The following is a 13,715-nucleotide window of genomic DNA, read 5'->3' as shown; positions in this document are numbered from 1 at the left end:
ATAATGGTTCATTTGGTACAAAATGTAGGTGTTAGATGAGTGTGGTTTGACACAGAGCAGGCCTTGCCTTAAAGGATTTCTGATCAAAGGAAGAGGCACCACAAGATCAAGAAAGGAACAATCTGCTCCAGATAAGAAAAAGTAGATGGATTTTCTTCTTTTTTTTTTTTTTTTTTTTGAGTGTTATGGATTTAAAGACAGACAATCTTCTGAAAGACAAATAAGAGGCTGTGGCTGTGGGCCACTGGATGAGCAGACAAGTCACAAAGCTTAAGTGATTTCTGTTATCTATTTAGATACACAAAATGCAAAAAGTGGTTTGGTGCAGAAGATTTGCTTTAGGAAAACTGAGGATCAAGCCAATGCAGTCTGGGAAATGTGGCTGCAAAGCACCTGCCACAGCTGCCAGGACAGCTCTAGAGGCCAGTAACCAACAGTAACTTCATCATTATTTAAATAGAAATGAAGAATATTTATCCTTAGACATGGTCAGATGTTTTCAATACTGGAATTTCTGCCATCCCAACTAAACCAAAGCCATCAGTAAAATCCAGGAAACCTAAACCAAGGAAACTTGATCATCAATATTGCAAAAATGGAACCAAATGCCTCATGCCAAATACTGCCAATTAAAGAAATGCACGTGTTCTTGCCATTCTTGCAAACAGTGCCCAATTTCATAAAGGTGCATTTATTGTGTAAAGAAAGGGCACAATTTAAATCCTATTGATATGAGCACGTTCACAACTCTGTAGAGATGGGTTCAAAATGTTATTTAGATGAATTTCTGTGGAAAATAACCAGTTAATAACTGCATTTCTACTCTCAGACAAAAAATATCAATACCTGTGAGCCAATCTTTAGATTGCAAAAATCCTGCATCTTCATATTAATCTAGGATGGCAATGAACAATCTTTTCTTGAGATGTCAATATGTTTTATTACAGAAAAATCCTGGCTGTTTTCATTGCAGTAAATGAAAGAAATACTTAAAACACTTCAAAAAAAAATAGACTGGGCAAGATTCAAAGACCTTTGTGTACAATTTACATTTTATATGTTACATGTAAAATGTGCTCATAGGACACAGAAATAATAACAGGTTTTGACACAAATAAACACAGAATCCAACCAACAGAAATTAGATCCTCTCATAAAAGGAAAACGTAAAGAAACCTCAAGTTTTTCTCTGAAGAAGCCTCTCATCCTCAACAAATATCAAAATGTGCACAGCTCCTGCTGGACATTTTGACGTAAGAAATTGGAATAAATCAAAGTACTGAAGAATATACCTGTTTTGGTATTTAGGCTCAATCTATCTATTACTTGATCTGCAAAGATATTGTTTTATATGTTTTATTTAAAAAGAATGTTAACAAGTACAGAAACCCATCATTTGGTTAAATGGGTGTTTTGCTTTCTGAGGAAAACCACAATTATTTGACTGTATTTAATGGTGGATTAATTAAATCCATAATGGACAAACCAATAATTCCAAGTCAGATCCTACTTGGGTTTCCATTTAGAATTTCCAGGCATGATATCCTTTAGCCATGAAGTCAGGATGAAGAATCTTCATTGTATCTCTAGAAAACTGCACATTGCAAAACTCTCCCAGGGAAAACCCAAAAAATATAATGAGAAATGGAACCTGAGGGTAGCTTCTGATCCATGAGGACAAGGAAGCTGTAGCTACCCTGTGGTGTTTTAAGGGCTGCTCACCATGATTCCCACAGAAATTGTCACCTGGTGCCACTATTGCCCAGCAGAAAGGATGACACACCTTTATTTCGGGATCTGGAAAGGCTGATTTTCCTTTTAGGGGTGTCCATCCCCTGAGATCCTCCCTGATCTGCTTCTGCTGCACCAGCCACCTCTACAGCATCAACTGCACTGTCCCTGCTCCTCTCATTTTCCATAATTCCATGGGGACTTCTCCTGCCAGCCTCAGTTTTTTCAGTCACGTTCAGTGTTTCTGCGGCGTTGATGGCAAAAAGATCAGCAGGGACTGTGGAGTTCCCACATTCCACCCAATTCCCAACAGCACAGCAGGCTGGAAGGTGGGATTCAATTCTCTGTTCCTCTGGTTCTGCATCATCATAGAGTTCTGGGGTGAAGTAAATGCTCTCATCCTCATCCTCAGCCACATTTAATGCTGAAGGCTCAGCTCTCCCTGCTGCTGAAGGGAAATCCCTGCAGGGCTCAGCTGGAAGCTGGAGTTTATCAGGATGTCCTTCAGCAGCTGGAGCCTCAGCATTTTGAACTGAAAAATGAGTTGTTTCCAAACATGATTCTGGTCCGCTTGGTTTATGTTCTGCAATTAATGATGATTGGCATTGATTTAAATTATCACTAAGGTCACTAGGCCAATTCACATGCTCCTGTCTGCTGCTCACTGTGGCCCTGCAGTTCTTGGCCACAGGAGTTGAAGTCAGTGGTTTAGAGCAGCAATTCTCTTCCACAATATCAGCACTAGTCCATCCATTCATTTTTTCTGTCTCCATTTTAATTGCTGGCATTTTGGGGGAGGAGTCCATATGTTTCCTTCTTTGTTCTACATGGTGAGAATGGCTCTCTACATCAACTTTTTGGTCACCTGGGAAAAATCACAAAACAAATGAATTATATCTGATTTACAGCACGTTTAGCACATCAAAATCACCACTGTTTTAGGTTTACGGTGATTTTATAATACTCATTAAAAACAATAATACAAACAAAAGCCCAGAGGTTACAACTATCCTTGCACATGAATTGTCTTAATTAAATGAATAGATTAACAGGCATATAAAGGTAGAGTATGACTGGATTTGAAATCTATAATATTTTATTATTGTGCTATTATCTTATTCACCTCTTTCTTGATTGAAATGAAATCGTAAGCTTTCCTAAAATTTAGGGATGGATTTTACTTGTGAAGCTGGAGCTAGAGGAGATCACGTGGAAGGTGTCTCACAGCAATGTCTAAACAAGAGATGTAGCTTGAACCAGGGCACTCAACTTGCAATAATGCTAATCTTGATGTGTTTCAAATATATTTTAAATTATATTCATAGTGTTCAATGGAAAAGGAAATTAAAATGAAAACATTTTTGATTGTACTATAAACTTATCAAACATTATTGTTTTCAGACAACCAGATGGAACGAGAATTAATTTCAGTCTGTTGAGCACAACTCATCCACATTTGTGAATAATTATCATTTTCCACTATAGCACTTCTGTAATTTTAAAAAACATTTGTTTCTTCCACAAAAGATGGAACTCCACATTTGAAATTGCCAATGGAAATGAACATACTTTGTTTCACTGTTGCCGTCCTGCAACTTGGCTGATCTGATGCTGTGGGATGAACTGAGCTGATGGCTGCAGTAAAATGAACTTCTGAGCCCAAATTCTGCCCCTGACTTTTAGCAGGAACATCTGGTGACAGATGAATGGTTGCCTCTTGCTGAGAGCCTTGTGACAGGTCCCTGGAATGGGAAGGGAATTCCCTGCCATGCTCTGAGGAAGCATCCCCAGTCCCCTGGTTTCTGAGGGCAAACGCGTGCAGGGATTCCAGAGCGCTGCCGAAATTCCCATGGTGCTGGATCTGCTGACGGATCCACTTAGATAATCCTAGGGGAAAAAAAAAAATCTGACTCCAAAATGACAGCAGCTGTATCAGGTATTTCACATCAGTAAATAGCACCATAGAGTGAAAATATTTTTGTGCAGGTATAGCCTCAAAGATTTCACGAGTTTGCTCATGAAACTACAACAATGCAATTCCTCCTTTCCAGGGCTGGAAATGGCAGTATTCTGATAAGCAACAGTAAAAATATCCTTCTTTTTGTATTAAGAGCCTTTTCCTTTTTCACTAGTCTTTTTGTTAGGGTCAAACTGCTGCCTTGCATAAACATCATTATATTTCTTTGATGCCTGGGTGTTCATTCTGCTTGTTATCATGAATTATTTAAAAGCAACCTTCACAGAGTACAGCTATTTATTATCATATTAACAGGGTCTGATAAAAATTTGAATATAATGAAGCTTTTTACAACTTTGTTTCAGGTTAAGTAACAGTAACTCAGAAAGAATCACAACTGCTCCACGGTTACAATATAATAAAACCTGCTCCTATCAAAAGAATATTTAAAATTCTCAAATACGAGATGTCTTGAGCATAACAGCTTTTTAGATAATGTTGGAGCACACAAGGGTGAAGCAAAAACTGACTTCCTCAGTTTTAGAAAGTGGTTTTGAACCCATTTAAAAATCCGTTCAATATCAATTAAAAACCCCAAAAAAACCCAAACCCACAACAGAGAACTTCATTCTTCTGTGAAGTTTTACTTTTTAGAGAAAGGAATCTTACCAAGTGTTGAACATAGAGATTAATTGTGTTCCTATATGAATTATCTGTGTTTACTCCAATAATTTCAATGTATTTTTAGTACAAACACATCAGAGAAGGAGCTGGACTCAACTGCAGCAGCTGAGCTCCACCTGCTGACTACGCCCAGCATGGGCTGAGTGAGCTCAGCTCTGCCCAGCAAAAAGGGCAGGAACAGAGGTAAGAACTCATTCCCAAGCAGTTTATTTCCTAATTTTTAGTTATTTTTTCAGGCTGTATGCAGCACATGTTTTGTTTTACTTCATCTGCATTTATTTCTACCCAGTATAAAACTATAAACAGAAAACCCTTGTTGTATATTGAATATTCAGCAGTTCAATTTCTGTTCCTTGGTTGTGGTACATTCTGACCCCTCCTACTCACCTGTATTTGTACAATCATATTACTGTAATTCTGAGTTTTCAGTATTCTTCAATATTAGGAAGTTTCCCCAAAAGATTTTACCCCTTACCAGTTATGTATTTAGTGGGGTTATTCCTGAAGCGGTCGTCAACTAAAATAAGAGCCCCCCAGTCATTCCTGTGCCTTATACACCTAAAAGTGAGGGGGGAAAAAAAAAAAGAGTGTTTATGTAATTAGAGGGCCCACAGCAAAAATCTGTGGGAATTAGGAAACAGGGATTGCAGTAAATCAGCTGGAACATGCAAAATTATACAGGAAGTGCATTTCTACTGTATGCACCAAAAATTGTTATGGATGCCACAGAAGCTTAATTTTCTTTCAACTGATGAATTTACTACATGAAAACAGTTAAATTTAAAAAAAAAAAAAAAGCACACAAATATTCAACAGCCAATCAAACCACATCATTTGTTTTCCACTCATAACTGGGCAGTGTAAATATTACAGACATTCCTGCCAGCTTAGTGGAATGTTCTGGTTTTATCAAAATCCTCCTCATACACCTTCATCCTTCCCCACATCTCAGGTCAGCAAGGGCTTTGGCTCCTGGTTTTATAAGGAATTTGTACTTTTGTGTCAGAATGGAAGTCTATTTTCTCCATTTTAGACCATTCAAATGATAAATTGTACAATAAGCAATTGTCACTAAAACTTGATTTAAATTCAAGCTGATTTCACAGTTATTATTTCACTATTGGTATTCCACAACTGAGCTTTTTCTTAAGAAATTTTAATTAATACTCTTCTATTCCAAAGAGGAATTTAAGAAATCAGACCTGTAACAACAAGAACCCACAATGAGATTTCCTAATGTTTCAATTTCTCTCAGTTTTCTCTCTAAGCCTTCATTTATGTCATCACATTTGCATTAGGACTAATTCAAACAAGAAGAGCTTTCCAGCTGATGTTTCTGTGGCTCTGCATATCTATGACAGAGGCACAGCACCTATGACAGATATGGATGACAGTTCTAATCTTTATTTCTATGATAAATTTTGTTGAAGGAGGATGAATTAATTCTACCCTGTTAATAACATTTGGGAGAATTTTTCCATCTAGGAAAGGGAAGCTATACCACTACTTCTAAATCTGGGAAGAGATCAGTGAGCACAATAATTGAATTGACCTTTTGCAAAGGTCTGAAAAACCCCACTGCTATTTCTCCCCTTCAAAAATACTTGTAGGCTAAATATCAAACAACTGTTCTGAGCCCACTGACAGTGTGAACAATCAGTGTATTGGAAAAGTCCTAAGGATTTTCATTTGCTTTAAAGCTCAAGAACTATTTGTCTCTGCTTATGCTTTTTTCCCCTGTATATCTGGACTATGAGCAATAAAACTTCAACCAAATTGAAGTGGATTCTGAATGTAAAACAAAATCTCTGAATTATAACAATGTTCAAATACTCAACAGGCTGAAAAGCAGGGAGTTGTCAGCACAGAACAGCTCAAGAGACAAAATCTGCAATATGAGGGGTTTGGCCTTATTTATCCCCTTTGTCCTAAAAGTGGGGAATAAATCCTTAAAGATTTCCCCAAAAATACCTTCTACAAATTTATATAGTTTTAGTTATGTTTATCTCACCTTCCCAGGGCTTGGTTAAGAGCTCTGTAAGCTTGAATTTCATACCACTGACTCCCTGATAAAAGGCCTCTTGTACTTTTGTGCTGGTCATTGTACTTCCTCTTCAATTCAACCTAAGAAAGAAAACATAAAATATTGGGTTTATTAATTATGTTGAAAAAGAGATATTCTAAAAGGGGAAAACAAGCAAACATTGATTAAATAAGAGAATATATAAATCTTGCTTTGGTGTTTCAGCTCTGTATTTTGTACACTAACCAATTCTGGCTTCTAAAATTGCTCTTAGCTGTAATCTGCTCCAATAATTTAAATGTATTGACATGAGCACCACACACTCATTTAAATCTGTGCCAGCAAGAGAAGGACAAACTGTTCACACAGGCAAAAAACCCCAAACCATCTGGTGCAGGTAGATGGACTCCAAACCCCATTTTATTGGCCCTTCTGGAAGGAAATGACCCACTGGAGATCTCCATCCTTCCCTTTATCACAAAACTGACTCCTCATCTAGAGCTGGGACCAGACCCTACTTTTCCCAAGTGAGGGTTAAGCAAATACAACTTTTCTTCCTCTACAGAAGCTGAGAAAGCTTTAGAGACAGAGTGGCCTCTCCCAATGACCAGAAGTCAGCAACACCAAACCTAATTCCCAGCTTGGCATCACCTCCTGTGGTGTGGAAATCTTTTACCAGAGAAAGAGGCAGCCAAGGCCTGCAGGCCATGGGGAGATCAGGCAGGGAAAAACGTTCCCCTGTTTAAAAAACACATCCCTGATGCTTCAAAATCTTGGGAACCAGCTGCCCAAGAAATCCCTGCCTCTCCTTCCCAGTCTGATGGATAACCACACACACAGTGCCTGGTCTGAACTGGAACAATGTGCATTAGAACATTACATATATCAAAAAGATTTATCATTACTATTCAGCAAGATTTTTTTTTTTAACAAACATAAAACTACACCAAAAAGGGTCTTTCTGTTGCTCTTTTGTACAGTATTAACCTTTCTAAACTGACAAGTGAAAGGACACGCTTCAGGAGAGAAAACAGCAGACTTCTAACCTCTTCTGACAAGTAACTTTCAAGTTGCATTTGGATAAGAAATTTTATTTTATGTACTTATGCCCTTTAAATTGCCTGTCAAATTTACAAATTCAATCTTTACAGCCAGAAAGTAAATTCAGTTTGATTTCACAGATTTAATATTTGCTCCAGTCACTCAGAATTTACTGACTGGCATGTGAGGTTTCCTTTGTAATTTTCCAAACAGAAGATTATTTCTTCTGAATGGTTTATGAACATTAAAACCATTCCTCAAAAAGGAACTTGAGTTTATCTGTGCATTTCTACAAACTGAAATACTACCTGGAGAAAGAAAAGGGTACTGCTCACCCTTGGAAATGAGGAACAATGTTGGAAAAGTTCACTGAAGCCTTCAAAACATAACCATTGACAAAATATTCCTGTATGTGTTTTGCACTTGTCTTCTAGTCCTGGTAAGTTTTATAACTATTTCATTTTTTGAAGAATTTTGTTATCAGTGAGATTATGGCCATTTGGAACAAGTGGAGGTTCATCAGCCTCTTGCAGACTGTGCAAACAGTATTGGAATAAGTGGTCCTGTGTCTTACGCTGAAAAAATGACATTATTTTTAAATACGTGCATAAACGGACTGAAGTAGCAGTAAAATGCAAACCAGTCAGATCATCTAAATAAAATACATTACTTTCACACTCTTCTAATACATGTCAGTGCTATCAAGTGTTTATTGCTTGTATGCACACCACCAATGACATTTCATTGCTCAAATCATATAAAACCCATTTTTTAATATAAAACCCCATGAGTTTGGGGTTTTTTTAACCCCAATCCCTTGCTCTAAGTGTGTAACGTATCTTTAAAACTCCCATATATTAATTTTGAAAGGGTTACCAGAAAACAACCATTCTATTTTGTCACTGCAGTGCTCCTGTCTCAGCAGGAGCTGATGACAACCTGCATTGCTGTGAGTTCAGTCTGCATGGGGAAGCTGCTGCAGGTAAAAGGCCAGGGCCTGTCATTTTAATGCAATCAGAATCTATTTCATTGTGGAACTGCTGCATTCCCCCCCATCAACCCCACGCCAGATTCAAGCTGACATGTTACATATGTGAAAAAGCCAGTGCCTCCTGCTAGCAAATATCCACAATGTGCAGGAAACCACAGGCTAGAAGGGATTAGTTAAAATGTCAAAAGACAGCCTTTTACTTTTACCTGTTCATCCTTAAAAACATCCTCCCAGCTCTCAGGCAGGATTTGCAGACAAAGAGCTGCACAAGGCCCCTGGCAAGCTCTGCCATCCTGTAGCTGTCACCCAGATTAGGCTTTGATCTGTCTGGGAGGTCATGGGCACAGCCATGTTCACTCAAATCTCCCCACGTTCTACCTGCAAACCTCTCCTGCTTTTAATGCTTAATTAGTTCGACATCTTTCACTCTGGAATATTAACTGGGAAATAGCAGTGAAAATAGATAAATGCCATGAACCTTTTTTTTTTTTTTTTAAAGGCTTGGAAAGATACTTGGAGGCAGTTTGTGCTACAACTCAAAAGGATTTTCCAGTGTATTTTTTCAAACAAAATTAGCAACAGAGGTTTTTCTCCAATGACAACAACATTAAACGACATTTGTTACATTCAATTTTAAAATAAGTTACCTGTGGTGATATTCTTTCACGTGAAGAAACTCAGACTTATTCAGGATTCAAGTGATATATAAATACATAAATTGATTTACATTTTGTTGACCATGGATAATATGAGTTAGTTCATGGCACAAAGCTGAGAGAAGTAACTCAAAAACTACAGCTTGGTTTTGTTTCCCAAAATAACCTGCAAATTTACACACAGAACCTGCAGCCTTTTAGCAACACACCAGGCTCAACCAGGTTTATTCAGAATTAACAGTCTTTAACAGCAAGGTATACAAATATAGATCTATTATGGACTAATTGTTTCTAAAGAAAAATTAATCTGAATACTGTGAACTGATTTATCACTGCCAGTACTACGACACGAAGGTTGAAGGGACTAAGTCCATTTGTTTATTTTGTGCCATTTAAATCAGCAAAATAAACTGTGTTTGCTATTACTTCAACTGGCAAAGTTTTGAGGGGTATTTTTAACACATTACTCCATTGAATCAAATGCAAACTTTGCTTTTTAAGAACAAATATAAGTAACAGTTTAGAAATTTTTTTGAACAAGTCAGGCCTATTCTTTACAGAACATGACCTCACGAACATCTCCAACTGCCTCCTGTTTTCTCTGGTAGGTTAAAGGAAGAGAAAACAGCTGGAAAAGGCCAATAAAGCTGGGCCTGTGTCACTGCATGGCCACAGGCAGAGGTGGCACATCCACACCTGGATCAGCCCATGCCCTTCCCTCCCCAAAACTCTCCTCCACGGAAAGAAAAACTAGAAAATGAACAGAAATGCTTGCTGCCATTCCACTAACTTGTTTCTCTGGTTTTATGAGAGGAAAAATAGTAATAAAAACAAAGACCATTGCTCACATCATCCAAAAAAATTGTTAAAAGCCACATTCATGTTTAACATCTACTAATTCCCAACGTCTTAAAAACAAACAAGCAGAAAAAATACCAGGTGGTCACTCCCTGCTTCCACCCCAAAAAAGACATTTAAATGTTTTTTAGGCAAATCTCCCATCCTAAAAACCTCACGTGTCCACTTAGAGCCTCTCTTCCACCTGAAATAGCAATAATTAGAATTTTTCAGGAACACGCTTGCCATCTACTTTCCTCCTGACGAATGCCAAGGAACCATAAAAGTTTGTGAGTAGAGGAAAGTTAAGACATGAAAACCCATTTCTTTTCTTTTACATCTGAAAATTCTTTTATAGAAGCAGCATTAAACAGTGTAGCATTTCACTCACTTCAAAAGCAGTAACAAGGGCTGTGAGGCTTAAGACAAATAATGCACACGTAAAGGCCTGGGTGAGTCACAGAACAAGCTTCAAACATCCTCACTCCTCACAGACCCACTCAAAGCTGTCTCTAAACACAGTATTTCCATTTATTAACCCACAGGAAAAAGATATTATGGCAGGATTTTATCTTTAAATGCTCCAAGTATTCCAAGTGCAGTATTAATACATAAATAATAAGGAATAAGAAAATGCTTATTAGCTGTATTTTACCAAACTAGAATCTGTAGATTACAGTAATTTATTAAGGTCATTCTAATGAGTTCATATACCTAAATCAGGTCACTAGACACAAATATAACACTTTTATTTTCACAGATAAATACTGCATTTCCTTATGAAACATCAACAACCCCCCCAAACTGTGAATGAGACATGATCAATACTTTGTACTGCTCAATTATCCTCAGGATGCTGTTACACAGAAATTGTTCAAGTGACCTTTTCTGCCTGAAAATTTCTATGTGCACTTATAAAAATTGCCTTCCTTGGGTAACACTGAATAAAAAAAGGAAGCAATCCAGATCTCAGACTTGCTCTGTCTCACAGGGGACATGCAAAGATATTGGGATTGAACAGTGCAACGTGAATGGAGATATAACCCAAAATTACTGAGATTAAAAACATGGAACAAAAGTGGCAAATAAACTATATATGGGAAAACACTGCTGGCTTGCTTCCCCATAACCCAAAAGCTTAAATATGAGATATGACTTCAAGATAAGGGCAAACAAGCCAAAGACAAAGCCCTGTCCATCAGAAGTGGCCAGTCCCATCTCCCAGGGCAGCCAAGCAGCATTTCCTCCTTTGCGCAAAGCTCAATTCCTCTTATCCTGAACTCACCAGGTATTTCATGGCCATATCCTGCCCGGTATTCTGACTCTGAATCCCAGTCTGGGAGAGATGGGAAGCTTATGTAACACTGCAAGCACGGAACACTTTTAGTATTGTCAGCTACACTGTGCAGCATCCCCAGATCCGGGGCTTTTTGGGTTTGACAAAGCTCGTGGCACATTCACCCCAGGCCCATCTACTCATCTCAGCCTCACAGGCTTTGAGGGGCTGTGAACAAGTGACTTGATTAAAATCTAATGCAACCAAAACTCCGCTCTGAAGAGAAAATTCAATCCATTTCCAGTGAAGCAGAAGTGAAAAAAATCCAGGAGGCTCCCTTGAGGTCCAACACTGGTGCCTGTGCTCCGCATGCTGCGGCCGAGCTGGAGTGTGAGTGTCACTCATCCCTACAAATCCCCACGGTGAGAGCTTCACTCTCACAGCTTTCAACACACTCTGACAGCAAAGGAAAAACTTAAAGGTCACCACTACTTGCTAAGGACAAGATAAACACAAGAAAATCACTTGGAAATTTTTTGTATGGATTGGAAAAGTGAACTATTAAACGCAAAGGGAAAGTTTTGATTTGTAGGATTATTTAACTTCGGGATATATTCAGGGATGATTTTGTGATCTGGGCCAACATATTGACATTAGCCTGGCACCAGCAGAACAGAAATGCCATCCACTTGTCTTACCTGTCACACTGAACTCACATGTCCCCATTCCCAGCCACAGGAACGCTGTGCTCCACAGGATCTTACAGCTGCTCCCACAAATTCAGTCTCTCAAATAGTTTTGTTTTCTTAATTAACACAATTTCTGTTGGATGCAAGAAGAGTGTGGATGGCTTGGACTGTTTATGACCACTGTTATTTGCAGAAAAGTGGGAACTTTTAAGGGCTTTTAAGGTATCTCAGTGCTACCACAGCACCCATGAAAGTTTCAGAAATGGTTTTCTGCTCCCCACTTTCTATTTGTAATTTTTCTCACAGTACTGGAATAAAGAAGAGATTAAAAGTCTTCTATCTCTAAAAAATTCTTAACTTCACTGGGAATTTTCTACTAAATGTAACACAACAATGACCTCCCCATAAAATGTAATTTTCTGTACCAGTTTGCCCGTATTTTTTATTAAGTGAAAATACATTTTTAAGTGGTGCAAAAGCAAGAGGAAATTAATACAGTGCAAGGGATGTTTCTCAACTCTGGTTTAGCATAATAATAATTTAATTAAATCAAATATTAAAATAACAATTTTCTTAGAAATCTTGCTTTTCCTAGAATACGGTAAATAAGAAATTAATTATTTCAGCAACCACTTATGTAGCACAAGTTTCTTTCTCCTTTCAAGGGACACAAAGCATATAGGCTTAAAAACTGCCACAAGGACTAGAAATTCAATATTGAAACATGCCATTATTCTGAAATGATAGAAATATCTCGATTTGTTGAGATAGGAGAAGAAGAAACTTCAGCCAAAAAGCTGCAAAATTTTTGTATCATTAAGTTACATAAACCCCAGAAAATTGTAATTGAAGTGATGTTTTCCTTCGTGTTACAAGTTACGATACTGGAAACAACAAAGGAAATATTCCCCCTATGGCAGCCATGGGAAATAATTCCCATTAAAGGCAAACTTGAGCAATGCCACTGCTCAGAACTCCCAGCCTTACCAAGTTTATTTGCCTTGCACCTCTGCTGATGTGAAAGAGTCTGACTTTCTGCATTTTCTGCTGTATTTTGGTCAAGTTCTCCTGGCTGCTCCATGATTAATTCACTCTACTGTAGCAGGATCAAAAGCATCTGGAGAGGTGGAAGTGCAGAAATGCTCTCTGGGATGGGGAGCTCAGTGCCTGCACTTCAGAGCTGCCCATTATCAACATTTCGGAGAGAGCTGCTTTAGTTTCAGCTCCCCAAGGTAAGAACAGTAAATTATGACTTGAACTAAACAAGTCACACTTGGCTCCAAAATCAGATTTTCCTACCTCTATTTTCAGGTCCCAGAGGTGGGCAGAGGAAATCCTGGTCACAGCCAAAGAAGTCATTTTTGGCTCTGAAATAAATTTTCCTGCTTCACTTGAGCCAAACTCTACCATTGAGAGCACCAGTGCTTTGAGCAATCCTTGAACATTTCTTTTATATTATTTTGTTTTAGCAACCTGATTCTTCAGCAATATGAAACCCTTTGCAATAACACAGAATTAGGGGTTTGGCCTCTTTCTTCAATCAGTTTTGTTTCTAATCAGGTCTGCTTCCGAACCTGAATCACTTCTTTCTCCCTAACACTGACAAAGTGTTTTAGATTCTTCTCTTTGTGAAACCCAGTGAACCTAAAACACAGTGTGCCTAAAATGTTGAGGTGAAACTAAATTACTCTCTTTAAAACCTCCACAGAAAATACTGTAACTTATAAAAGCACATAGTTACTTAAGGAATCCAAATGTTTGCCATTTAATACCAGGACCTGTGGCATATATTTAGCACAAACATATGGAAAAACTAAAATTGGATATTAT

General features: G+C 38.1%; 1 protein-coding gene across 2 annotated transcripts in view; it reads right to left on the bottom strand.

Annotated features, from left to right (window-relative positions):
* Window positions 1–1,030: 1,030 nt before the first annotated feature.
* Window positions 1,031–13,715, bottom strand: part of BRIP1 (BRCA1 interacting protein C-terminal helicase 1) — a 47,370-nt gene continuing 34,685 nt past the window's right edge. For both annotated transcript variants that reach the window (XM_010402334.3, XM_010402335.3), the window contains exons 17-20: window positions 6,384–6,496; window positions 4,848–4,930; window positions 3,301–3,618; window positions 1,031–2,596 (exon numbers count right to left, since the gene is read on the bottom strand). In XM_010402334.3, the coding sequence (XP_010400636.1) occupies window positions 1,743–2,596; window positions 3,301–3,618; window positions 4,848–4,930; window positions 6,384–6,496 (1,368 nt within the window). In that variant the 3' untranslated portion in view covers window positions 1,031–1,742. The remainder of the gene's footprint in view (window positions 2,597–3,300; window positions 3,619–4,847; window positions 4,931–6,383; window positions 6,497–13,715) is intronic.

This window comes from Corvus cornix, chromosome 19, assembly GCF_000738735.6.
Source record: "Corvus cornix cornix isolate S_Up_H32 chromosome 19, ASM73873v5, whole genome shotgun sequence".
NCBI classification, from domain to species: Eukaryota; Metazoa; Chordata; class Aves; order Passeriformes; family Corvidae; genus Corvus; species Corvus cornix.
Note: the sequence above shows the minus strand (reverse complement) of the source record. Positions and strands in the feature narration are given on the sequence as shown.